The sequence below is a fragment of the Nestor notabilis genome, unplaced genomic scaffold, assembly GCF_000696875.1.
Source record: "Nestor notabilis isolate BGI_N333 unplaced genomic scaffold, ASM69687v1 scaffold1990, whole genome shotgun sequence".
NCBI lineage: Eukaryota > Metazoa > Chordata > Aves > Psittaciformes > Psittacidae > Nestor > Nestor notabilis.
The window spans coordinates 12677-40674 of NW_009911387.1; the positions used below are offsets into that span (position 1 = coordinate 12677).

Consider the following 27998-nt stretch of genomic DNA (forward strand, 5'->3'; position numbering starts at 1 on the left):
CACCTAGAAACAAGTAGTTTAGGTAGATAATAACAAGCTTCTTGTCCTTCTTGATATAGGAAAGTCCTCTCTTCTCCTTTGCCTTTGGGAGTTTGTTCTCTCCTATGCAGGTTTTGGTTTTCTTAAGGATTTATTTTCACTTAAAAGATTTGATTTGTTCTTTCGCACAGTCTTGAACTCTTGAAAAGGTGCTACCTTGTTAGAAACTCTTGCTGAGTATCAACAGTGTGTGTGTGACCACAGAATACTTACTCTTCATGTTTATACTATCTTACTGACTCGCATCAACTAATGGCTTGAGTGCATGTTAAGAGGAGTAGCCTTCACAGATTAGAAAGTCGATAGTGTTGCCTTCCCACTTTCTCTTCTCCTTCCTATGTGGTTCACTGGAATTTCTTAACAGGAGGAGAACTAGAAACCTAAAACTTAACTTTGTGTACTTTGGTATTCCATGAAGTTGTTGACAGTGTTTTAACAGAAGAGGAAGTGTGTTTGTGTACACATGTATATAGAAAGACGATGTGAAACTAATAGTAATGGGATAGGTATGGGAAAGAGCTGGGGCTGAAGGTTAACAGGTACTACGTTTTGGAAGCCACATTACCAACTTAATGACCTGTATTCAGTTTCACTACAGCCATGTAAAATTTCAGATAAGCCACAAATTCTAATGGATATAGAAGAATCGAGCCTCCATTAAACTAAATAACCGTGGCCCAATACAATTATGTGTTTTTTCCTGAAATATCTAGGGTAGGGCTTTAAATTAATATTTATTAAATTAGTTAGGAACTTAGTAGTTTGGTCATAGTTACTTGGTAACAAGATGCAATTGGACAGTATATGTGTCTTATTGCAAGAATCCTGGTGTTTATTCTACCCTCTAAGGTGGGGGAAGTGGAGAGAACGACCATCACTGGCTTATCTGTCCTGTTGAGTTTACTTTAAAGAAACTTCATTCTTTTTCTGTAGCCACTGATCTTCTTTTGGCTTGGAATCCCATCTGCCTGGGCCTGGTAGAGGGAGTCATCGGTAAAGTTCAGCTTCATACAGGTAGGTGGTTCATGCTGCTTTTTTATTGCATATTTTTCTTACACTGCTAATGCACTTTGTTTTGAAGTCAGTGATACTATGAATAATACTACGTAGCTCAAATGCCATTATGTGGTGGCCTTTGCAATGGAGGATTATTCCCCAACTATGTGAACTTGTTGAAGTGATTGTATTATAGTTGCAGATGCAAATACCCTCCACTTTGCAGTGTATGTATTTTGGTTTGTCACTGCCTTGTAAAACTGGAGAGCTGCATTCACAGAGTAGAAATCTGTGTTTGAAGTTCTTTCTGAGGCTCCGTGTGAAGATGTAAAACTCCTGCCCCTTTTTGAATAATCCTTTCAAGCAGATGTCTGTTCTCCTATGGTACAGTGCAAAAACTAATGATGGAAGTTTTCATGTATAAGGCTTGAATTCTCAATGCTGTATGAAAACCTGAAGAATAATTACTCTCTTGGCAAGCGCCTATTTGAAAGTAAAAGGAACACTTAAATTTATTTGTAGTTAAACATAAGACATAGCTATGAAGTGAAAGCAGAAGTAGAATGCATTGTGATTTAATGTTAATATCTCTAACTGATACTAGTAACTTTTTGCTGTGAAATAAGGTCAGTGCTCTTTTAGCTGTAGTCACCTACAAAGTCCTGTAGCTATAGCAAATATTTATTTTGATACATACCAGCTTTGTCTATAAAGATTCTTCTGCCAGTAGAGCTCTGGATATCTATTTACTGACAGGTAGGAAAGCCAGCCATAAACTCTGCTTCATTTACTGTGTGCTGTTCTTTTTGTGAATGCTTAGACCGTGCATTTAAAGTAGTGCCTGGCAATATGATCAATACAGGTAAAGTTTCAAGCGTGTTCCAGGTTAGCAGGATGGATTAAATGCTGAAATGGATCAGATGTTTGGTCTGTTGAATAGAAACAGATTAATCAAGATGGCAGTGGCATACTAGTGTTAGGGGAGGAAGGAAAACAGGGACTGGTATACCACTGCATGAGCTTATGACAGATCTAGTTCTGGGAAATGCTTGGCTGCATAGTTACTGTAACCTCTAGGTCTTTTTTCTGAGAGTATTAGTTGAGAAGCCATCTCTTCATAAAGTGTAGAATCATGTCCTCTTCCAGCTGCATCACTTCATCTTCTTTGAATTTTGCTGGATATTTCTGTCTGTGCTCATTCTGCAGACCTATGCAGACATCCTTTGTCAGATCTGATGATGTGAAGTGATTCAGACTCTGCGATCTCACTTTCTGTTTTGCCCATCCAGGTTCTCTGTACTGTTCAGCATGTGCTGTTCGTGATGAATGATGGCTAAACTCCAGTAATGACTTATTTCTGCTGTGGGAAAATGCTCAGTGATTGTTTTTAGCATGTTTTTTTGCCTTTTTTCAAAACACAGTGGCCTCCCCCTCCTCTCTCTAGGGAGTCCAGTATAAAAGCCTTTGAAGGGGAAGACCTTATCAAATCCTTTCTGGAAGGTCAAGTATGTTATGGCAACCAAATAGCCTTGCATGTGTGCTTACTGTGAGACACTTCCTCTGCTTATGAAAGCTGAGTTAGAACTTTCCTCAGCATGTGATACTTCAACAAGTGCCAGCTTGCTGTTGTCAAGTAAATTATCAGGTAATAAGCCTGGTTGTCTTTCCACATGTCCTATAGAGCTGCTGAATCAATTTTGCTCAGCCAAGCACTCCATTCAGTTGCTGCTTAGGCCAGTGGAAACATTTTGCTTCCTCTCTGCCTTGTTCAGGTGACATAATCACAAACTGTTCATAGACTACCCTTCTTGTTGTAGATATTCTGACATTTAGTGATGCATCTCTCCTGTAAACAGACATTTATTTTCTACCATTAAATGTCTGAAGGAAGATACAGTCTCCACCTATTTATCCTTACTCTTCTGTGGAGAACTACTGCTCCCTTGAATTTGTTAACAGATGATCAGTGTCCTCCAGTGGGCTGCAGCCAAAATAAGAGGGCTGAGATGTTTGTCAAAGGTCTTTTGAAATCTGTAATTTCTGACAAACTCTCATTTGATCAGATTCAAGTGTAGTTTTATGTAATCCTGTAGCTGAATCATCTAGCACACTGTAACAGTAACCTGTCTTCATTACTTATTCTTCTATCAATCTTTGTCACCTGGAAACTTTATCAGCAGAAGTTGTATAAATATTTAACATAGAGCTGGAGAAATACTTTTTTCCCCAGAGATGATCTGAGACAGAACTGGTGCTCTGATTTCTTCTCTCCTGCCCTCAGATTGTAAGGATCAGAAAACTTAAGCTCTTTTGGCTAACTAGAGTCCTGTATGGGCTTGCCCTGCTCAGAAACTTGTTATTAGCTATTGCTGGAAGAAAGTGCTGGTGTGTCTTAAAAATGCTTAGCACATACTGACTAATGTTAGAAACTTTCAATACCTTTTTAAGTATTCAAGTTGCTATCAGTACACTATAAAGCTATCACTAAGCTTGTGTGCACTTTAATGTCTTGGGTATAGATCCTTATATGTTCTTGAAAGATTTGCTTAATGCAGCAATGCTGGAGTAGCCCTAAAATGTCCTTGAAATGTCCTGTAGTCATTCTTGGTCTCTCCTTAATTTTGTTTTGAATTACCCTTGCCAAATTGCTGTAACTAGGGATGGGATTTAATTTAATTTTAATCTTGCTGGTTGTATTGCTGGCCTAGTACAGCAGAATTTGTAGGAAAGCTGCTGTGGCAGGGAAGCAGTCTCATAGAAATCAGCCAGCCAATATCACATGGTTTATTTTTTAATTCTTTAAAGAATTTTTGCTTTGAGAAGGTCAGTTGTATGTCTGGACATAACCGTACACTCACATTGGAGGTTAAAATCTACTTAATAGATCATCTGGTTCTTCCTTAGTACTGAATTTTCTTAAACATTAAGATGCTTTGGAGAAAAAGGGAGGGAACCTAAACAACAAAACCTTAACTGAATATCAGAATGTAAGGTTATGGCCTCTTACCTTTTTCTGGCTCATCCCAAGATGACTTGTAGGAAAATGTGGAGTAAAAATGGCAATAGAATAAAAAGCATTTTAGGATGTGTTGTGGCGATATGTTACTGAGACAGAGCATTGCACGTGTTCTTGGTACAGATGCACAGTTAAAATTGTCTCTGCTTGATCTTCCCGTACAGAGGCAAGCACATTTCTTGCATCAACAGTGTCTCCTTAATAGAATGTCAATTTTGTTTTGCAATTTAGTTAATGTAAGTACTTACAAATGTAAGTATAGCCACTCAATTTCATTTCATCAAAATCCCAATACAGAACTAAAGAGGTGGTTTCATTTTGTTATTAGAATGAGAAGTAGATACTTAAGTCCACTAAAATGGTTCTGGTAGCTTGAAATTGAATCACTTTTGATTGGAGACTACTTAGCAGGTTGACCAAACATTGTAGTCCTAGCATATGCCCAGAGTTAGTACTGTATATCTAACTATAACTAAAGCTGGATCTCTTAACCAGTTCCAGCAACTTCCACTTAACTCATTCATTGCCACCACATGTTTTCTGTATTTCTTGGACAAAACATGCTGCTGTGCAGTTTAATGTCTGTACTTGTATCAATTTGGTGTGCTTTTCCAGTGCTGGTTAATTAAGACCCAGATGAAATGCTGCTGGCAAGGTTCCGTAGACTCAGAAAAGGGAAGGGAAGTGGAGTTCCTCCTTCCTTATCCCCAGGAAAGGAAAGCTTTTTTTGTTAGCATGCCTTTAAATCTTGATAGAAACAAAGAGTGGTGGTTCAGCATCTCAAGTATCTTCAGTGAGATGTAACTGCTCCATTTCAAACTTCATCTGGTCAACAACTCAAAATGATCTTTTTGCATGCAGCTAATTTCTAAGTTACTAGAGTAACAAAAAGTAAGAAAATGGTAGCATGGAATTTCTTGGCTAAAATCAAAATACTTGCAAAAAGCAGCATTTATAGTCAACTTAAGCAGAGTTTAAGAAAAGCTGCTGCCAAAGCATTTGGGAAAGCTAAATCCTAGGTTGTTTGGGAAGTGTTAGAGAAAAACAGCAGTGGTGTGCTGACAGCATTGAAGCAGAAGAGGAGTTAGGTTCCTGTTTTAGTGAGGAATGGGAGGGAATAACTTACTTTAGATATAGTACTTTAAATCATTCACTGTCATCTGTTCATAAAACACTAAAAACACTAAAAGTGAACAATAGGTCTTAAGAGATGATTTAAAGCACGCACTTTTCTGGAATGACATATAGCTGTAGTGTTGTTCTCCTGTACATACCATACGTCCCACACTGAGTGGACAATAACTACTATTTTTGTTTGTTTTAAAGCTATTCTATGGAACTAGTGTGGGTTTTTTAACTGCAGAAGCACACACTCTATTTAGGGATTCAGTTATTCAGATATTGCTGGCAATTATAATATGCTGCTTCTATGACTGTTGTTGAAGCTTTCACTTCAGGGCATACTTTATCTGCATAATTACTTCCTGACTGTTCTCTTTTGATCCACAGGGGAATTCCTGTTTTCTTTCAGTGTTCTGTGGCTCTGGCTATAATACAAATGAAGTTTTGAAGTGTACACCAAGATGACTTTGAGTTCACTTTTGAAAAGGATAAAAGGCTACAGAACTCACTCGGCTGTATTAAGCTCTTACGTTCTTGTTTACTGGTGGTACCAGGGTTCGTTAATATGAGGTAAACTGAAGAGTAGCCAGAGGCTTTTTCTTTGCCAGTTTTCACTAAAGTGGATTTGCTTAAAATGCCTTTGCATTATACTTTTTAATGCAATGGAATCATATTGATTATTTGACTGGAGCTCTGGATGGTATCCTTTCTTAAGAGAGTATCTGTTTTATTTGTTGACATACACTGGTGATCTTCTCGTAGGAGTAAGTAGTGTAGCTAACCTTCTGTAGGTGGAAATAGATGAGATGATAGGACTAGGAATAGCCCAACAGGAATAGCTGTCTGGATGCCCTATTGTACCACCTTTCTATTAAGCTTGGGTTGCCCTGGGTTTCCAGAGACTTGGTTTTGCCTACTGGAAAGCAATATGGTAAACCTTCATTTTCAGTGAAACAGTAGTAATCATCTGTTGCTGTGGGTTTTGGCAGCAATTTCCCCTATTAAAAAGGTTTTTCTTACCTGCTTGTTGCTCTTCTCACTGTTGCATAGAATCTGCTCTGTTTTCCTCAGATTCCTTTTTCTTTTTTCCACCTTTTCCCCATAGTTGCTAGGTGGAATGCTGGAGGCAAAGGCAGGTGTTCTTCAAGTCCTGTTGCCTGTACCTGTAGAGAAAAGCTGTTCTGGCTCCTGCTGTCAGCAAGGATACCTGTCTTGCTGACATTTGCTGTCACTCTCTTGTCCTTATTTGTTATCCTTTGACCAGCATTTTAGGAGACTCATGTCACAGCTTTGAGTAGCCTGGTCCAACCTGAGAGCTGACCCTGACTGAGCAAGGTGACATCCTGAGATCCCTTCCAACCTGACTTGTCTCTGTGATACTAGAGAGATAATGGTTCTCATAGCATGTTCAGGAAGTAGTGCAGCAGTCTCTTTAGAAGATCACATACATTAAATGAGTGGTGCATGTCTTCCATTTCCCTTTTCCTGCTCCCTTTATGGGGGGCAGCCTCTGCTTCTCACAGCACATTTGAAGTTAGGAGGATCTGTAATTTTTAAAGGCTTCTTAGTACCCAACATAAGCACATCCCTTTTCTAAAGATAGTAATATCAAATCAAAGAAAGGAGTCTCATACTACACAGTAGTCTATTTACAATGATTATATATTTTCTTTAGGTAGAAGAAACTGCTGCTTATACATATCTTGTCAATTTTGGGTTAAGTCGTTCAAGATGTTTTTTAATTGTAGTTATTGGAAGGATGCTTACAAATATGCTGGAGCTTTAATCATCTTTTGAAACTATATTGGAAATTCTGGGAAAGAACAAATCTGGGTCTGTCTGGCTTCAAAGAAGTTATTCTGGGTTTTTCTTGAGCTCTCAGAAGATAAAATACCATTTAGAATTTACCAAGCAAGGAAAACAGATGTATTTGCTATAGAGCCTCTAAATAGGCTCTTCAAAGGTCATATATTGTATTCAAAGGCATAATACATGACACAATCTGCTGTCATATGTGTGGAAGCTTATTTAAGTCTGTCATAGCATATAATGCCTGTATATGACCTCTTCAGTTAAACTCAGTTGGTTGCTTCTCAGCTGGGAGAAATAGTGTATATGTGTGTCTCTAAGACTTTCTGTGCCTTTTCCATCTCTCTTAACAGAACTTTAACTTTTGACTCATAAAAGCCCAGCATGCTACTGATCTAACCAAGGGATTAAAATCTAGGAAGCTCATGTCCAGACGCTGTTCAGCAACGAGTGGGAATGTCTGTTGTTTTGTTCCCCTGTCTCTTTAAAGTGTTGAAGTCTGGAATTGCAAATGTGTCAGATTGAATGTGTATGTGCCAGTACCTGTTAGCAATATCTTCATTAATCACAGAATCATAGAACAGTCAGGGTTGGAAAGGACCTTAAGATCATATACAGGCATTAAAAGCCTGCCATTTAATATGCTTCCACACTTATGAGAGTAGATCGTGTCATGTATTATGACTTTGAAAAGCCTGCCACTTTGATGTGTATACTTCAGGAATGATGTTGTGAAGCTTTAAACATACGTGAGCTGCTTTATCATATAGTCCATGTTTACTCACCATGTTTTTTAACTCATGAATCTTGTAATCAGATGTTACCTATGTCTGTGTTGTTTGCTGCTTTGTACACAACAGAAGGTACAAAGGGGAAATCTTAGCTGTTGAGTTCTAGCTATACTTTTCAAATTGTACTGCCATTAGTGACATTGGTGGGAGTATGCATCATCTTAGGGATTGCTTAACTGCGATAGATGAAGCAGTGCTAACTTTACCTCCAAAGAGTAAGTCTATGAAATAGTTTCTCTCCTTATTATATTAGAGACTGAATAAGTATTTTTAGTGTATTTTTACTGCAATGCATAACAACACATAGCAATAGTCAATCATCATTCACTGGAATTTTCTACTTAAATGGTTCCTGGCAGGAGTTTTACACTGGGGAGAAGCTTCTGTCAAACTAATCAAAATGCCTGACAAGACAAATCAAAGCATTTACTAATCTTTTTTTCCCAGATTTACCATGGTGGCTACTTTTAATTCGTCAGAAAGCACTGATTGGCAAACTTCCAGGAGACCATGAGGTTTGCAAAATAACAAAGATTGCAGTGATTCCACTTTCTGAAACAGAACCTCAGGATCTGGAATTAGAGGTATGACTGTCTTCCATGAACTCTGACTCTTCCCCCTTCTACTTCAATGAAACTTAAATGCAGGATATGATAGTTAAACAAATGCCTATTATCACTTGATATATGCAGACATTTTAAACACTCTGTGCTTTTTAAATACCATTTTATTGATTACACTGAAGATGAAAATCTGAATGTTCTCCCTGTATTTCCAAGTGTCTGCCCTAGGATTGTGGATATTACAGTCTTATTTTATAGACTTTAATTAAAATTTCCTTGAACTTTTAAAAGAATATTAAAGTATTGGCTTTAATTCAATATCATTATTTAGCTTTGTAAAAAGCACCATTTTGGGATAAACAAGCCAGAGAAGATTACCCAGTCCCCAGATGACACAAAGTTTCTGCTGAAGACTCTTACTCAAATTAAATCAAATGTTTCTGCTCCAAATAAAAAGAAGGTAAAGCTTTCTACTGTTCTATTGTTTCTTTTCCAAATGTTTAGTTGATAATTCAGAGGTTGTGGTGGATGATCAAACGGAGCACTAAGACCTAAAAAGAGAAGTAGTGGGAAAACTGCAGAATGTGCAGCTACTCTGTCTTGAAGTCCAAATGAATTTTGGTAATTTAACTGTGGCTCTTTATGAACTATAAGAACAGCCTCAACAAAAAATAACATGCCGCCCCCCCCCCTCCCCCCCCCCACCCCATTTTGTAATTATATAATTTGGGTAGAATTACTAATAAAGTGCTTTTTTAGGCACTTTTAAATTTTACCAGGATTAGCTTCTAGTGAGTTTCTAAACCAATAAAAGTCACTCTGCATAAGCATCTCCTATAATACAGAATTGGAGACAAAATTTGATTCCTCAGAGAATACCATTCAGTCTTATCAAAATGCTTTAAACACAGTAATGGTTTGAATTAGAAAGTCCAAACAATATTTATTGCAATTAAAACAGGTAGATGCAGTATTCCTTAAACTCTTGAGATTAAAACCTACTACTTGAATGTAAGCTCCAGGAGTTTGAGTGCTTTGAATGCCTTAACTGCTAAAAGTAATAGCGTGATATTTCTGGGGATGCCATCCCTTGTGTTCATCTCTGCTTGGAATTTTAAGATCCTGCTCCTCAATGGGAAAATGTTTGTTCTACAAGGCTAGAAATGGCATTTAGCAGCATGGCTGGAGTCTTTTTCAAAGCAAAAGATAAAAGAAAGCTATTACTTTTCTTTCAGATTAAAGAAAGCAAAGAGAAAGAAAAGCTGGAGAAGAGATTATTGGAGGAGTTGTTCAAAATGTTCATGGATTCAGACTCCTTTTACTACAGCCTCACCTATGACCTAACAAATTCTGTGCAGAGGCAGAGTGCGTGTGAGAAAACCAACTTACCACTGTGGCGAAAAGTAAGTTATGGTTTGGGATTGGTGCGTGGATGTCATCTTGTTTTGGTTATTTTCCTTCTTTTAGGAGATGTGGTGTTCAGTGACGTATGTGGTCCAAACTTGACTGGTTACATTCTCTGCTGGTATAATTTACAACAACTGAAGATCTTGCCCTGTAACCTGCTTCAGTGCAAGGAAATGAAACAAAAGCCTCCAGCAGCATGTCTTGAACTGAGCTGTTATGTTCAAATGTAGTGAACACTAGACTTGTATGTACAGTTGTAGTAAATAACACTGGTGTCTTTACCAAATATATTGCCAAATCTTACTCAACATACTGCAAAATCTGCCCTTTTTGCTTTAAATAGGTTGATGACAGATTCTTTTGGAACAAGCACATGATTGAAGATCTCATCTCCGTTGATGTGAGTCTTATTCCAAACAATAGCATGTGTATGATGAGAACCTTTATTTATACTTCTAGTTGAAATGTTTACTTAAGGCTTCACGGAAGTTTACTTACAAACCTGCTTGGCAGACAGGTCAGGATCAGGGCTCTGCCTTCTAAAGCTGAGTAGCTGGCATTGCCTTCCCCCAGCCAACCTTCCAGCAGCCCTCTAGTTGCTAATGAGTGAACGTCGACTGAATTAAACATTTTAGTACAATAAAGCAGTGTAGAATAACTTGGTGTGATATGTTTGTGCTGATTCCTGAATACTTAAGGTGTATTCATCTGTGAAATGGATTATCCCTGGACAGAACTGAACTTGGTAAGGAGGAGGAGATGATGATGATGATTTCTTCAGAAAAGAAAGAAACTGAATTCCAAAGTTTTCTTGAGACAAGAATTCTTGTCTTCCTAAGTGGAGAATAATGTTTTTTCTCCTTGAACACAGGAGCAGACCAATGTAACAACAGCATAGAACAAGTTTTTCTGAACAGCTATCCAGATAAAGCATTTTCCTGATTAATGACCACATAAAGAAACAGAACAACCACTCTTTTCATTTTATGGTCTCACTTCATTTTAAATTAACCTTGTAGAGAAAAGACTGAGTTAATAGCTACTATTTGCCACTTTAGTCCAAGTCTTGGGTTCTTTTAGATAGAAGGCATCTTAGCTTATGCCCTGCATCTCTTTCATTAATAATTTTACGTACTGTAATGGTTATGTGGTCAAAGCAGGGTAAACTTAGATGCCCTGTGAGAAGCTGTGTGTAATGCAGGAGTTTAACTAGTTGTATTTTTCATGTTATAAGGTATAAAGGGATAACCCTGAATTAGAAGGGAATTCAGGTCTTGATTCTGCTCAAGAAACTGAGGTTTTAGGGTGACAAAGCACTAATGTGCAGAGCCCTGAACCAGGTGGCTTGGATACTAAGTTGGCCCATATAAAGCTTATGCTAATATGTTTTGCTGAAAATGGGGTAAAAACATTACACTCTTTTTAGCTACCTGTATAAATGTAATGTACTGTATGTTCACATAGAGGTTGTAAAACTACCTTAAAGCAGAAACTAGATAAGAAATTACTCATATTTCCTGTTGTATGTGAACTGACTACTCTTGTCTTTGACATGAGAAGTTACTGCTTAAGTTTTTAATGTGCTTAAACATCAGATGTACAGTTGTATTGAAAACTCCTTTTGTGGAAACTGGAAAATAAGCTTTTAAGTATTGTTTAAATATTGTTTTCATCTGTCCCTAGATAGCTGGGAGTTGAGGAGGGCTTTTTGCCTTGCCTTGATTCAGCTTGCTTCATCTCCACAGAAAAATCTTAACTTGCTTTCTCTTTCTTCCTTCTGACTTAAAGCCCTATGACTAGTGGAGGAAAATGCTAATACCTCTTACAGAAATAAGACAAGGATATGGCAAAAACTTCTTAAAACATGAAAAGCATGCAAAGCAACAGTTTATGAACATGAGAAACGGCAGAATAATTGTAGGTAACATAGAACCAACAGGAATTTAAATGTTTTTTGTAACCTTCAGAGTGCTGAAGTGGACTTCTGGATTATACCCATCATACAAGGATTTGTGCAAATTGAAGAACTTGTAGTAAACTACAGTGAATCTTCTGATGATGATAAGAGCAGTCCTGAAACTCCTCTTCAGGAATCAACTTGTGTAGATGACGTTCATCCAACATTTCTGGTGGCACTTATTTCACGCCGGAGTCGGCACCGAGCTGGTAGGCAAACATAGTTCAAGGTATTGGGATTGTTCCTGAATGCTGGAGAGGGATGCAAAGAATAAAACTTGATAGAATGCTGTGCTGTTCAGTGGATAGTCAGCTGTTAACAAAATATGTGCTACAGCCTTCCCTGCTCATACGAGGAAAAGAAAAGGCTGTAGTGCATATAGCACTACACAACTGTTACTTAGAGCAGTTACTAAGTGAGCTTCACTAGTTTCCTTTGGAGCACTGACTGCGTCTTTGGAGGTCATGGTTGTGAGATAAGGTTCTGTCTTTGCAGAGAACACCTTGATTAGGACCTTGCCTACAGTCCTGATGATTTCAGTAGGCCGGGAGGAGTTAAATTTTCTAAGGTCTTCCTTTGTGGGCTATGACAGCAGCTCAGTAGAGACTTGAAAAAGCATGTGTGTGTGAGTACTTCCGTCCCAAGAGATGTTTATGTATGGCTAAGGTGTGAAAGAAGAACCAGTACTAGTAGCAGCAAGGCAAACAAGTTATTCCCTATCCTTAGGAGCACAGAAAGGAAGACTGAATCATACAGTTAGTAGGTTCTGTTAACTCTAGACCTTTTCAGTCTATCAGATGTAAAAAAATAATCTCCACTGTTTCCAACTCCTTTCCTCCATGGTCATGTTTTTAACATGTCAAAAAAGCCCAAGAAAAAATAAACGGGTGAGCTTACCCTGATATGGTACTTGCCTTGTACCACAGCTCACTTGGATGCCTTAGATTCAGTTCCCACTGAAGAACCATTATTGGTGGCAAGACATCAGTAAAGGGTGTCTGATGCCTTAGCCTAAAAGCCTCTGCTGGTTAAATGCTGTAATACAGCTTTGATGTTTTGTAAGCCTATAAAGGCCCCAATGATAGATACTTCTCATTCTTTTGCTTTCCTGTTTCTAACCTCTTCCCTTCTCTCCCATAGTCCTTAGCTAGTGCTGTTGAGGTTCAGGTGCTACTTCAGGACTTGGACCAGAAGTGTTCCAATTCTGTGGAACTGAATTTCCATGCTGCAAACCATGACCTTGAGTCTTTCTCCAACCCTTTTTATTTACTCCTTCCTCATCCCTTGCTACCACCTGCATCCATTCTGAAATAGTGATGTCCTCTCCTTTGAGTAAAGGAAATGCAAACACCTACCTGTTCTGCTTAATGATCAGATCAGAGATGGCTAGGCAAAACCTGTGTATTTGGAAGAGCAGTATCTATTCTTAATGTGCAGAATTAGTTAGAATTAGTTATACAAGTTAAAACAAGGTGGGGAAGTCCCCTTTTGTGGAACATACAAGTTGTCTTGGGCTACTTGCGGGATCTCCTATTGTGAGAAGTAGAACATCTGTTAGTAAAAGTGGCCTTTAGTGCTCGGGTTTTTCCATGAATCTAAAGTAAAACTTACTGCTAAACTTGACAGAACAGGAAGTAATGTGTCCTTTAGGGTAGACTAAATGTATTTGTAACCCTATAGTGCCAGTAGATTGCCTTGCCCTGTCAACTTACTTTCTGCTGCTCGTAGTATATCAGTAAATAAACTTTATCCATCTAGTCAACGTATGTCTTGAATAGGAGTAACTCTTACCGTAAATCATAGATTTTGGCTAGAACTGTCTTATGTTATCAGAAGTGGTAACAAAAGTTAATAATGTTTCACACTTAAATATGAATTGATCATTCTCATTCCTCCTAGGAATGCGGTATAAGCGAAGAGGGGTTGATAAAAATGGAAATGTGGCAAATTATGTTGAGACGGAGCAACTGATTCATGTTCATAATCATACTCTTTCATTTATACAAACAAGAGGCTCTGTGCCTGTTTTCTGGAGCCAAGTTGGATATAGATATAACCCACGGCCCCGGCTGGACAAGAGTAAGTATTTGAGTGGAATACCTAAAGATCAGAGTTCCCTTAGAAATAGGCTCATTGGAGCATTGTTTTACCACTAGCCTTTTAGTGACACTTTCTAGAAGCCAGGAGTAACAGTAATGACTTGACTCCAGTTAACTACAAAGTAAAGCAAGTTTTAAGAATGGTGTTTCCTGCACACTAATGTAGTAGAGTAACAATGTTGAAGTTGAGCAAATTGATGAAAGACCTTTAAAAGTAATTCTATACGATGGGTTATGTTGTGTGTCTAAGTACTTTAAGCAAAGTTGTCTTGGGTTTTTTGGAGTATAGATTTAGGCATGATTTAATACTTCAAAGAGGACTTGTTGCTCAACAGGCTGTTTCTGTCTAACACTTCTCTCTGCCTTGTAGGTGAAAATGAAACAGTGTCCTGTTTTCGTGCACATTTTGAAGAACAGCTGAAAAATTACAAGAAGCAGGTGAGTTCTACATGATAAAATAGTCTTCTTATGAAAATGCAAGGGATCAAAGTTTATGGTTTTAGTTTGTTTTTCCTGTTGCTGATGTGTTATGGTTTAGAAGCTGTTGACATGGAAAGATCGCTACATAAATTGAATTTTACTAGTCTTTCAAGTATCCTTGTAAGTAACTGCTAAAACCAGCAATAACTTACAGAAATGTAAGACCAACTTTGTGTACTTGTCTTGTGAATTCATAGCTTCTCTGTAAGAAAACTCAGGTAGGCAGGTAGCTGTTGGAGCTTATTTGATCTTGGGTATGACCTAGCCACGATTGTAACTTCAGTAAGACTGCTTTTAACTCTTGAGCTGTTTGTTCTGCCATGGTATATATCTAAGCAAGTCTTGTAGCAGATGACAAGTGTTTAATTATTGAAATTTCTGAACAGGTTATTATTAATCTGGTGGATCAGACGGGCAGAGAGAAGATCATTGGAGATGCTTACCTTAAACAGGTTCTTCTGTACAACAATGCAAATCTGACCTACGTTTCGTTTGACTTCCACGAGCACTGGTAAGAAAGCTTTTAAAAATGTCACTTTGCATCTTTTTTTATTAGCATGAGAGAAGAGTAGAAGGGAGGGAAACATCATTATTATTATGATTTCTATTTCTGCATGAAATGCTTTCAAATAGGACAAATATATTTTGTAAACTAAATCACTATAAAAGTTCAAGTTTGAGTTCTTTCTTTCAGGACCCTGATGCTGGTTTTCTGTTATAACATACACTGGATTTGACTTTAATCTATTAGAAATAGCTGCTATTTTAATAACTCCACTCTGATGTTAGCATTGTCTCATGCAGTGTTCACATGCCCAAGCATGTGACCCATCACACAAGCATGTATTTCTCATGCTTCCCTCAAGCAGGCTGCATTCGTGTGCTAATATGGGGTCTAAAAACTGTTGTAATCTTTGTTTCCTGACTTAATCTAGGGATTGCATCTGGCCTGGGAAAGCATTACTGACTGAAAAAGTATGTCATTACTAGATATTGTCTGAGAGGGGGAGGGAAAAGCAAAAACCCCCTCAAAATAGTGATGGCCTTTGAGATAGTTTCTCTAGATGACTGTTGACATCCTGAATTGATTTGATACTTTTGTTTAAATAAGCTTTCATTTTTGTTTGTTTGCTTTTCTCCTAAGAACTGCTGTAGTGACCAGGGCTGTTTCTTTTTGCACTGTGAGCATGAGAGAACCAAGAACAATACTGAAAACCCCTTGGTGGGGTGGGGAGAGGAGGCAATATTATGTCTGTAGGTGATTTTGCTGTAGGATCAGTGGTAAAGCAGGGCAGGCCATCCCAGTTTCAAATCTGTAGTGGTTATTTTTGTTGGGACTGTGCCTAAAATGAGAACAGAATGTTGCACATACCTGAAGAGCTGTGCACTGTGTCTTCCTTATGGAAACAGCATTCAAGAATGCAAATTCTTGGGAGGATAAACATCTTATTCTCTTCCCTTGATTTAGATATCGGACTGTGATTTAAAATAGTCCAGAATATTGGCTACTATTTAAAGTTTATTGCAGGAGAGAGTGTCTTGTCTCTCTCACTTAGCCAAAACACTGTCTTTGTTAACATTACAAGTAAGGAAAAATCACTGCTCTAGTCCAGACTAACTTCTGTGAAATTCTGTGTTTTAGCCGAGGAATGAAGTTTGAAAATGTTCAAACACTGACTGATGCCATTCACGATATTATCCTTGACATGAAGTGGTGCTGGTAGGTACTTAACTGGCTTTAGACTAATATGAAGTATTTGTATTAAAAAATAAACCAGTACATATTCAGAGGCCTTGATTTTTGTCATAACTGGTATGTTTCTTGATGTCCAGCCTGTGTCAGAGTTCCTGTGGTCTGAAGCAGTGGTGTTCTACACAAGTAACAGCAAAAGTTCTCAGATGCTGCATTCTGCCAGAGGCTTACTGCGTTTAACACTTCTAGAGTTTCTTATATTTAGCACAAAACACTTTGTATTTGACCCACAAACCCTTAGAAGGCCAACCTTTCTATTGATAAGCATAGGCACATTTCACCTTTAGTTTCTGATGATTAAAGTTCATGCGTTTTGGTAGTCAATATGGCTGCAGTCTTCAATTACTGTTACTGTTTAACGTATTTTGTGGGTGAGATGTTGCTGTCATCATTGTTGGTTTCTGTCTTTTTGAAATTAAATGCTTTATCTCTTGAAAGCTCATATTATATATGTATGAATTGAATTCAGCATCTGATTATATATCAAGTTTATGGCCCCAGTAGGATGTACTTTGGATACCTAGCATAGACTAAAGAGGAGGATAGGTGGTAACAAGAGTAGTTAATTGAGTGGGGTGTGGCTGGGGTGATGAATGCAACTATAAATAGTACTCTATGTGTAAAGTTTTCTGCTGTTTGTAGGAGCTGATAAATTACACTGGATTTTAAGTGTCTCAGTATGCTTTTGCTCTATTTTTCTCCTCTTGCAAGGGTTGACCAAGCTGGTGTGATTTGTAAACAGGAAGGAATTTTTCGAGTTAACTGCATGGACTGTCTGGATCGTACCAATGTTGTGCAGGCTGCTATTGCAAGAGTGGTCATGGAACAGCAGGCATGTATAACTAATGTACTTTTTCAAGTTCTGAGTACCTCAGAACTTCATTGTTATTCACAGGGAAATGTGTGTGTTTGAAAATGCTGAAGTAACCTCCGCTGCAAAGGATCTTTGCAAACTACTTGGAGAGCTGAGAAACTGGAAATAGTATGTACAACTAAACTTGAAATCATTCTAAACCAGTGATGCCCAATGTCCTGTTTCAGGGAGGAAATGACTGCTGTCCACTTCTTGGAGAGAATATTCTTATTTTGGTTTGGTCAGTTTAAGTTACACAGTAATGCAAAGTTTGAAAGCAAACACCATCATTCCACCCCCAATAAATCCCTGGCCCAAACAACATGTTAAAGGTCTAAAATCTCACTGCAGGAGGGATGCTACTTTAGCTGCTCTGAAGTGGTGCAGCAGGTAGGGAGATTATCTGTCTTTTCTGTGTGTAGAGGAGTAGATAATTCATGGTGTAATTATCCCAGGTGGCTGTGACTACTGTGCTCTGGAAGAGTTTTCCTGGTATAGAGAAGGCATTTCCAAGCAGACTGAGTCCTTCCTTTAGTCTTCTGCCTCTTTACCTTACTCCCATTTACTTTTGATATAGAAGCTCAGTGATGATATCTTCCCTTGTGAAGACTTAATAGTACTGTAAGTGAAACTTTGAAGCCTTGGTTACAGCCCAGCCCAAAATGAGCAAACCTGTCTATTCTTGGAGTGAAGGATAAAGAATGAAGTGGGTCCTTCACAGGATGAAGAATGAATGGCTCCAACCATTGTATCTGGCAGTTCCTGTTTGTCATCTGCTTTCGAGTTCCTGATATAGAAAGAGTAATAGGGACAAGGGGTGGGACCAGCAATTCTATGGTTGTTATTTTAGAATAGGATTTCTATATATATAAGCTCCAAGAGTTCAAGAGTTGCATAGATTGTTGTGAAGAGGACTTCAGTAATCATGGCTATAGTATTATCTTGTGATGTGTTACATCATTCTCATAGCTTCAGTACTTCACAATCAATTCATAACTGAGAAATGCCTGAAGCATTGGAAGATGACTGACATAAAGTGGAAGACTGAGGGTCACATGGACCTTACCTTTGTACTTCCTTGGAACCACAGGACTTGTTTTCTCCCAGCTGGAGACTTGATAGGGCTTTCAGAGTCAATCAAGAGACTTACATCAATTTCCATCTTGCTCTTGCAAAGAGTTTTTTGTATTGGCTGTAAATTGAGGTTTGCCTATGATTCAGTTCAAGTTATCCCTGCAGTTTAGTGACTACATTGCAGTTACGTGTGTGTTGCTTTAGTCTTTTTACACACACTAAATTGGTAAAGTTTGTATTGTACCTGAGCCTTATCTTGATAAAAACTTAAGTACTGGTTGTTCTGAAGAGTAAAATATCTTAGTATTGGTATTAGTGTGAAACACTAACTGTCCAAACTGCACAAGCATTAGTAACAAACACAACATATGAAATTGTTTTAAGGCTTATTTTGGGAGAGGAATACATTTGAAGATGGAGCAGCTACAGTTGCTTTAGTGTCCAGAAGCGAAAGATTCCAGAGTGTTTTTCCTTGTAACTGGAAAGAGATTCCATTTCTTTATTTTTCAAACCTTTGAGATCACAAATGCCTTTGCAATAGAAGACATTAACTTGTTTATCCATATTATGTCTGTTCTTTTGGTAGCTCTCTATAGAGAGAAAAGAAACATTTCCTATCTTGAGTAATTTAGAGTAAACTTGTTTTGCCTGAGCAAATCTTTTTGAAGATTAACTCCTGCATTCATAATTAATATATTACTGCATCCAGTGATACGATGTTTAGCAATGAATTAGAGATCCATTGCTAACAATTAATCTGACAAATTAGCAGAATGGGTTTCTTTTTCAGATCATGTAAAATTTAACAATGAAATGCTTGGCAGTGTTCCACTGTCTTTATCAAGCTCTGCTATTGAGAATGATTTTTATCTTGAACCTTACATTAATGTGTCTGTCAAATTCCAGCTCAAAAAACTGGGTGTGATGCCACCAGAACAGCCTTTGCCAGTAAAATGCAATAGAATCTACCAGATAATATGGGCAAACAACGGGGATGCCATAAGCAGGCAGTACGCTGGCACAGCAGCATTAAAGGTAAGGGGTGAAGAGTGTGGTGTGCTCTGATGATGAGTAGTACCTTATGGTACAGGTTTTATGTCCCATGGAGAACTCTGGGGTATATAACAAAGTTAACCAAGTATTCTGCATGGTTTTGTCTTAGAGAGACATAAGACTTTTCAACAGAGGAATATTTTGTATCACACTCACTGTGAGTTGGAGAAGACTCAGGTGTTCAGGCAGTGCTGGTTGTATTTTTGCATCTAGATATGAAGCTGATTAGTTATAAGGAAGAAGTTCTTTACTGTGAGGGTGCTGAGGCACTGGAACAGGTTGTCCAGAGAAGTGGTAACCACTCCATCCCTGGCAGTGTTCAAGGCCAGGTTGGACAGAGCCTTGGGAGGCGTGGGCTGGTGTGAGGTGTCCCTACCCATGGCAGGGGGTTGGAACTAGATGATCTTAAGGTCCTTTCCATCCCAAACCATTCTATGAGGTAAGAGATTAAGACCAATATTAAGCATTACTTCTGTTTAAATTTAAGCACGATTATAGTACTTCTGAGCAGTTACAGTACTTAAATATTCTGGGGGACTGAAGATCAGGGTATGTGGGTAGTAGGGTGATATTAATTAGCTATGGTTTCTAAAGACTTTCCTTAATTAGCTGTAGTGCAGTCTGTCTACCAAGACCAGAAATCGGTCATGAAACTAATCTTTAGAGTTCACTCCTGCTGCTTTGAAGAGTCATAGAATTTGGGCTACTTTCTGTGTGCATTGTCACTGATGGAACAATTTTTAGTGTTCCTGGTATTTGGCATTGGAAAAGCCTTTACAGTGGAAATGCTGACACTTAAATCTCTCTACTGAGCTTTGATTAGTCTAATACATTAATATTTAAAATGTAATAAAAACCCAGAATCATAGAATAGTTAAGGTTGGGAAGGACCTTAAGATCATCTAGTTCCAACCCCCTGCCATGGGTGCTTGTCTGGACTATGACTATTTAAATCTGAATCATAGAACTCTATAGATCTAAATTTTCAGCCATTCTGCTTGAAGATTTCTCTACTCACTCCTTAGGTTCATGGATTAAATTTATATGCAGTTTGTGATGCTGCTTTTAATTTGAAAATGAAACACACTTGAAATGATCTTCATAGAAGTTGGCGTGGCTTTTGGAACTGCTCTGAGCCTGTGTTCAGAGGGTCTCTGACAACAGAATCCTCTAATGAAGTGCAACTACCAAAACTGCTGTTTATTACCAAATTCTAAGCCTTCCGTGGTCTAGCAACTCTTGTTTCTGAGCTCATGAGCATATGTGCTGTTTTCCTTCAGAATGTTATGCTTGGCTTGTTTTGGTAGCAGAAGCAGAGATGATGAAAACCATTCTTCAGTAGCTCCAGTCCTCTCCGTTGCTCCAGTAGTGTTCCTTTTATGCTAAAGGCTGAATAACAATTTCTTGAGGTATTCAAGCATTGCAGTGAGAGATGTCTTCAAAGTTCTGCCTTCATGTTGGCTGGCATGTATGACCAGATTACTGTTTTCCCTTAGGACTTCATGTCGAATCATGTCTTCCTTTTACATTAAAGGCTGAATAACAATTTCTTGAGGTACTCAAGCATTGCAGTGAGAGATGTCTTGAAAGTTTGCCTTCATGTTGGCTGGCATGTATGACCAGATTACTGTTTTCCCTTAGGACTTCATGTCGAATCATGTCTGTCAAAAGCCTAAGATTCTCAGCAGAGCCAAACAATGCCATGAGAATTAGATGCTCTTTGAAAATCAGTATTTGCAACATCTATATGAAATAGTTTCTTGAACGTACCTTCTGAGCTGTCATCTATTCAGTCCTGAGTTTCAGAATGCCAAAGCTTTTGCCCTGAGACTGCTCCTTCCCAGCTGCATGTGTGCATGACTCCCGTGTTCTGTGTGACAGGGAGACTTCACAAGGACTGGTGAAAGAAAGCTGGCAGGGGTAATGAAGGACGGAGTGAATTCTGCAAACAGATACTACTTGAATCGTTTCAGGGATGCTTACAGGCAAGCAGTCATAGGTAAGAACACAGTTTCCACTAAGGTATTTAGAAAAGTTTGTTAAAATCACTGTAGAATTTACACCTAACTTCATTTCAGCTTTAACTGTCTTGTAACACCTCACCTTTAGACAAAGGTAAATTTATGTAGTAAGTGTTTCTTAAAATGGTGAGTTAACTGTTGATTTTCCCTGAGAGAAAATAGTGTTACACCTGCTGAGTTCTCAGTTTCAGGCAACGTCCTATTCAGAAAGAATAACAACTTCTCAAGAGTATCTTCGGCTATGAAACACTGGGAAGGAATTTACAAAGTAACCAACAGACTATTGGTGTGTATGACTTTTAACTGTTGGCCTCTTGTTTGGTATCTTGTGGGTTTCATTTAGACCTGATGCAGGGTATCCCTGTGACAGAGGATCTTTACTCCATATTTACAAAAGAGAAAGAGCATGAAGCCCTGCACAAGGAGAACCTGAGGAGCCATCAGGAATTGATCAGCCAGCTCTTGCAGAGCTACATGAAACTGCTTTTACCAGATGATGAAAAATTCCATGGAGGATGGGCACTTATTGACTGTGATCCAAGGTTTGTTGAACAAAGTCGTAATTGTTCAGCTGCTACTCTGGCATCTCTGTTAAATGCTACTGATGTTAAATGATTTTGGTAGCTGATGAGTTAACACAATACAAACGGGCAGTTTTGTAGAATGACAAGAGTTCTTAAAGGGATTGAATCCTTGTAATTGTAAAAGTAAAGGTTCTCTAAACATTTACTTTTCCCAAAGTACCATAAGAATGGTACATGCTGGAATTACCTGAATTAGCTTTGAGACATGACCTGGAAATGCATGCATTCAGTTAATACTGCCAAAATGTGGTAGGCACCATGAAGAGAACTTCTAACCACCCTTAGCTCTCCAAGAGGCTGTTTAGGAGCTGTTGTTCCTTATTGCTTTATAGGGAAAGTGTAACTTCAAAGCCACATCTGATCAGATTAAATTCTTGTGTAATGAGTCAGTGGGAGGAAAACCTAGGTTTCTCTTCATTGAGAGTAGTGAGCATGAACTCTTTAACTTCACTCCTAAGTCTCCTTATCAAGTTCAGAGTTCACTAACTTGTAAAACAAAGGTAGTGATTAGATCTTCAGCAGGTTGCAGTACAGCATTTAAAAATAGCAAGGCAGGATGTTATGACAGCTGCTCAAAGCACACTCATCGCCTTAACAGAGTCAGAGACATTTTTCCATTTCTCTGTTAGCATTTTTAATAACTTGTGGGTTTTCTACTTATTTTTGGACCTGCTGCTGACCTATTTGAGCTATTGGGTAACTGCAGGTTGAAGAGGGAGTGTTGCTTATGTGGATACACTTATTCTGTGGATCTCACCTAACAACTTGTTAGGTGAGACACTTCACAAGCCTTGGTTTTTCAGCGGCTGTGAAGAGGAAGCAGCATCACATAGCTACCATACCATAATTGAAACCTCTTGTTGTAAAGTGCCCTCAAGTATACGAGTGTCCCTAAAATACACTGGGGATGGGTTACAGCTGTGCAGATAAACTTCTCTGTATTCATTCCTCTTCCTTCTTCCCCTTCCTTAGTCTCATTGATGCCACTCATAAGGATGTTGATGTTCTGCTGTTACTTTCTAATTCTGCTTACTACGTGGCCTAGTAAGTTACCACTTTGTCTTACTATGTGTAGTTTATTTCTAGTAGCTCTGTTTGAGTAGTAAAAGCATTAAATTCTGCTTCTGTTTCCTAGTTACGATGATGAAATCGACAAGGTGAATCAGTACCAAAGGTTAAGTCTTGAAGCTCTGGAAAGAATAGAAATAGGTAAGAATGTAGTCACCAGGTACCTTTATTGAATGCTCTTAACAACAGCTTGAGCACTTGTTAAACCATCCTACACGTGTATTGAAACAGCCAGCCTCAATGTATATCCTGTGTGGTCCACCACAGCTAGAAAGGTGCTTTCTTGCTGATAACAGATGTCAGAGTTGAGCTGAGCCTGTGTTCTCTCTCAGTCCTGTCCTTTGCTACTGCTTGAAATAGAAGCTTTGATCAATGGTGAGGTTCTAAAAGTTTCCTCTTTCAAACTCTTAAACCCATGGATTCATCAAAACAGGTGTCATGATTGATCAAATGGCAGTAATAATTTGATCAGCTTCTAGAATAAATCCCAGGTTTGTGCATCCAGTGCACTCTGTCTTTGATCCAAATACAGCGGCTGGTTCTGAGTTGTACTTCAGATCTGGTTCATAGCTTTTTAAAACTCTTCTTTCTCAAGGTCTTATAAGAAACGTGCTGTTATGAAATCACCTTGTTATGCCAGTTTAACTTACTGGCTAAAGACTATAACATCTGCAGGCTAAATCCAGCAATTTAAGCTGAAAGTATTAAAGATGCAGTATCTGACTCTACAGATGAAAAAGGTTCAATTCCAGTTGGAGAGAATGGAGGGATATTTTTGTGGCTCTCAGTGTTTGCCCCCCTTCCCTTGATAGTTTACTCCTCCATTACACCATACGTAGTGATTTCATCATCTCCTTGCTGTAACTTTTACTGTCTCTGTGCAGTTTCTAACAGTTCATTGGAAAGGTGTCTCCCTGTGTATTGTGGAGATCTGTAATACAACCTGATGCACAGAATATAGGTGAAACATCTACACCAAATACCTTATGAAACCAACCAAAAATAGATATAATGCAGTGCATTGAAGAGTTGAAGTACTTCCATTTGGTAAAAACTTGTTAGCTTTCCCTTTAATCCTTGCAGGAGCATACCCTAAAACACAGGATGTAAGAGGTGTAATTTCTTTTTCTACTATTTGAAAGGGTGATCTGTAAGAAACCATCAGGCTGATGTAGTAGACATACAGAGAGTCTGATTGCTTTTTGTAAGTGATTGTTTGGCTGTTGTGAAAATCTTTCATTCATAATGTCTGTCCTACTCTAAAGGAAACACAAAGCATTTTATGCTGAGAAAGACTGTTAACACCTACATTTAGGTACAGTCTTTGCAATATCTCTTTCAGTGTTTGGTTAAAGATTTTTAACCTCCTGGTTTATTTCTCAGGGCCTGAGCCTACTCTTTTTGGCAAACCCAAGTTCTCTTGCATGAGGCTGCACTACAAATACAAAGAAATGAGTGGCTATTTTCACACTCTTAGAGCTGTGGTACGCAGCCCAGAAGAAGATGGAAAAGGTTTGTTTCATACGTAAAAGCTTTATACCTAGAATTGTATTCAGTATACCAGTGTTGCTCTAGGAAACACTTTCCATTGCTCTTAGAATAACTTCTAAAGGATGAATTTGAATATAATCCAGTTGTGTGGGGAGGGGAATCCACAAAAACCCTGTACGTGGCTTTTAATACAAAGAAAATTGGTTCAGAGACAGATTTAAAGCAACATGTCTCTCTAGAATTGAGACATTTCCATGTCCAGATCTTTACTGCTCCAAAGCCTGATTAAATAACTCAAAACTAGCTCCTAAAGAGTGGAAGGAATTGATTTCTTTAGTGAAATCAATGTCTTAAAATGTTCTTGCTTGTTGTTTAAGTGAATTAAATGAACCCTAATAAGGGAAAAATACCACTTCTTACCTGGAGCACTGGGTTTTGTCAGCAAGGATTAGAATAAGTGTAATTGCTTCTCTTCCTTCCACAAATGATGAATCGTGGCAGTGATTCACTTACACCCAGTATTTAGAGCTTAAGGGAGAGTCTATTCTCCAAGCTTACTTAATCTTTAAATCAGAATTACAACTTGTAGGGTGAAAGAAAAAACCCAACCAACAAATCCAAACTTAATTACCTTAATATCAGACTTACTTCTTTGTGGACTTTTGGAATATGGGGCTTTGGGGGTTTATTAAGGGTCTGACAGGCTGCTACTGGGGTTTCAGACACTCTTCAGTGCATCGCAGAAATGCTGAGAATCACAAAGCAAGCGATGGGATTAGATGTGCCCATTATTGAGAAGAAGCTGGAGAGGTAAGTACTTAAATAATGTGAATCTTCTGTGTCCTACTTTCACTCTCTTCTCAGTGACTAACAGTATGTGGTAACAGCCATGTATGTGATGCCCAAAAGAAACATTCATGTTTAGCTACTGTGCTAGGAGTTAATTTCTCCATGTGCTGCTTCCAGTGATAACAGCCTGCAGGTACTTACCTAGAAGTATAAGCAAGAACACTTGTTTTATACTTGTGTGCTTATAGTCAATAGACACTTCCAGATGTAAATAACATACTGCAAATCATGATTAGTTTGTCAAATTTCATTTTTCTTATCTGAACTTAATGTCTGCTGCTGTAGCAAGAAGACAGGCTGTGAAGGGTAAATCCGTTTGGATTCCACTGCAGTTGAGTGTTTAACAAATCCAGATCACATTACAGGTCTTGTGTAAGGAAATGGCTGAAGTTAAACTTCTGAACTCCTCAGTGTTAGTCAGAAGGGAACAGAAGTTCTTGTTTTGCAAGCCTGGTAAGACACGAGGGCACATGAAACAGTAATACTTGATAAATACTTACTAGAACCTTTTGGTTTTCACTAATAACTCAATTGTCTATAAATAAACAGAAGTAACCTTTATCCACAAATACTGATGGGGTGTTACAGTGAGGAAATAATTTACAAAGGACAGTGGCATAGAAATAAGTGGGTGGCGAGCTGGAGTTCAGCATGTTTTACCAGTTCAAGTGTGATCTCTTGCATTATTCTGGACCCTTCCAATGCAGACTGTATGAACTACTGCAAGATGTGTAGCACAGTTGTAAATAGTCAACCAAAAACTATTAAGGAACATATTTCAGTAACTTTCATTTCATTATTGGGCTACTATTTCAGCTGCTTTTCCCAGCTGAGTAAAAGTGTAGCGAGAAAATCTTGCTCTTTTTTACAGGTCTTTTACTGAAGACTGAATATTTGCTATATCTGTCTACTGAGTACAGTGTGTACAAAGCCAGGGTTACAAATCCAGACTTGAAATCCAATTTCCTCTAAACCTAATAATGCCTGCAGAAGCTTGCTTTTCCCCTTGTTTGGCTACCATTTGTGTCAACCCTCCTTTGTTCTTGCTGTGAATTTGATTAGCTTACGTGGGTGCAATTAGGTAAGGAAAGGATAAGGTAGTAGACAAAATGGTTGGTCAAAGAAGGGGATTCTCCTCCTCTGCTGTGCCCTGGGGAGCCCCCCCTGTAGCCCTGATCCAGCTCTGGGGAACAGCACAAGAGGGATGTGGAGCTGCTGGAGCGAGGCCAGAGGAGGCCCCGGAGCTGCTGCGAGGGCTGGAGCAGCTCTGCTCTGGAGCCAGGCTGAGAGAGCTGGGCTGGGGCAGCTGGAGAAGAGAAGGCTCCTGAAGGGGACACCTTAGAGCAGCTCCAGGGCCTAAAGGGGCTCCAGGAAACCTGGAGAGGGGCTTTGGACAAGGGATGTAGGGACAGGACAAGGGGAATGGCTTGAACCTGCCAGAGGGGAGACTGAGATGAGCTCTGAGGCAGAAGCTCTTCCCTGTGAGGGTGCTGAGGCGCTGGCACAGGGTGCCCAGAGAAGCTGTGGCTGCCCCATCCCTGGCAGTGTTCAAGGCCAGGTTGGACACAGGGGCTTGGAGCAACCTGCTCTAGTGGAAGGTGTCCCTGCCCGGGGCAGGGGTTGGAGCTGGAGGAGCTTTAGGGTCCCTTCCAACCCAAACCAGTCTGGGATTCAATGAAAACATCCACTTACATTATGGAAACAGACTGGAAGATGGTAAATACTTGCTATTTATGAGACTGCCTTGATTGTGCATTAGAGATTTCCTTCTTTTTCTTCCAGGAAGAGCAGTAAACCTCATGAAGACATCATTGGCATTCGGTCTCGGAACAGAGGGTCCCTGGCCCAAGGCAAGAACTATTTACTGAGCAAGTTCTCATCTCTCAATCAAAAAGTGAAGCAAACCAAATCCAATGTGAACATCAGCAACCTCCGCAAGTTGGGCAGCTTTACCAAGCCTGAGGTGAAAGTCAATTTCTTAAAACCAAACTTGAAAGTGAATCTTTGGAAATCAGACAGTAGCCTTGAAACGCTGGAGAACCCCGTGGTAGATGCTAAAGTCCACACTGAGTCTGATACAGAAGGTTCAGATAATGATTCCTTCCACTCCGATGACTTCCTGACCAATTCTAAATCGGATGAGGACAACCAGCTGACTGACTCCCTGGAGAACATAGGGCAGACAGACTACGTGCTGCCCAGCTGTGGGATCATTGCCTCAGCCCCACGGTTGGGCAGCCGCTCCCAGTCGATCAGCAGCACTGACATGAACATCAGCATTCACGTTCCATCTGAGATCCACGTGTCTCAGGGTGACCGCTCTGACTGTGAAGACGTAGCCATGCCTTCTGCTGACAACGTGGAGATGGAGTTTGCTAAACCTATGGATGAGTACTGCCAGAGGTTTGTGCACGATGCTCAAAACAAGGTGTCCGATGTTTTGGAGGCTGAGGCTGGTTCTCAGGAGCCCCATCACATCATAAATCAAAGCAGCAATAATGCATCTAAGGCAGCAGAAACCAAGGCCGAAGCTATTGGAGATGCTCCTTCCAGGCCATCTAAGTTGGATGTACAGTCTTCTGAGCCAAATCCTCAGCTCTTAGCTGTTGGTGGGACTGACTTCACCAGATCTCATAAGAGCCCAGGATCTGCACCTGGTAACCCTGAGACAGGACTCCACACGACTCCCTCTCCAGCTGACAGCAGCAGCAGCAGAGCTGTGTCTCCTTTCGCCAAGATCCGCAGTTCCATGGTCCAGGTTGCTAACATCACACAGGCAGGATTGACTCAAGGGATTAACTTTGCTGTGGCAAAGGTCCAGAAGAGCCCTGCAGAACAGGAAGCTCTCAATGAAATCAAACAGAAAGAACTGAGAGCAATGTTCACGCAGTGCCAGACGCGGATCATTCAAATCTAGTTACTCCTTTAGGAAGTGCTCCTCTGGTTGTGGCTTTTAATACAATAGTAAAGCAA

The 27998-nt window shown here is 39.3% G+C and overlaps 1 protein-coding gene across 1 annotated transcript; it reads left to right on the top strand.

Moving 5' to 3' along the window:
* Positions 1-977: 977 nt before the first annotated feature.
* INPP5F (inositol polyphosphate-5-phosphatase F) lies at positions 978-27985 on the top strand. The gene is made up of 19 exons (XM_010014373.1): positions 978-1053; positions 8221-8357; positions 8668-8796; positions 9572-9739; positions 10087-10143; positions 11711-11909; positions 13600-13779; positions 14170-14237; positions 14666-14790; positions 15922-15999; positions 16744-16864; positions 18866-18994; positions 20894-21011; positions 21377-21575; positions 22590-22661; positions 22753-22826; positions 24069-24197; positions 24899-24986; positions 26808-27985. Exons 4-19 carry the CDS (start codon positions 9632-9634, stop codon positions 27940-27942), a joined length of 2880 nt encoding a protein of 959 aa, XP_010012675.1. The 5' UTR covers positions 978-1053; positions 8221-8357; positions 8668-8796; positions 9572-9631; the 3' UTR covers positions 27943-27985.
* The last annotated feature ends 13 nt before the right edge of the window (positions 27986-27998 follow it).

What these genes read in the sequence shown, in the direction of transcription:
- INPP5F (XM_010014373.1), top strand. Translation starts at nt 9,632, where the DNA reads ATGTTCATGGATTCAGACTCCTTTTACTACAGCCTCACCTATGACCTA. An exon ending in ACTTACCACTGTGGCGAAAA is followed by an intron (nt 9,740 to 10,086) that starts GTAAGTTATGGT and finishes TGCTTTAAATAG; the next exon opens with GTTGATGACAGATTCTTTTG. An exon ending in CTGGCACAGCAGCATTAAAG is followed by an intron (nt 18,995 to 20,893) that starts GTAAGGGGTGAA and finishes TCTGTGTGACAG; the next exon opens with GGAGACTTCACAAGGACTGG.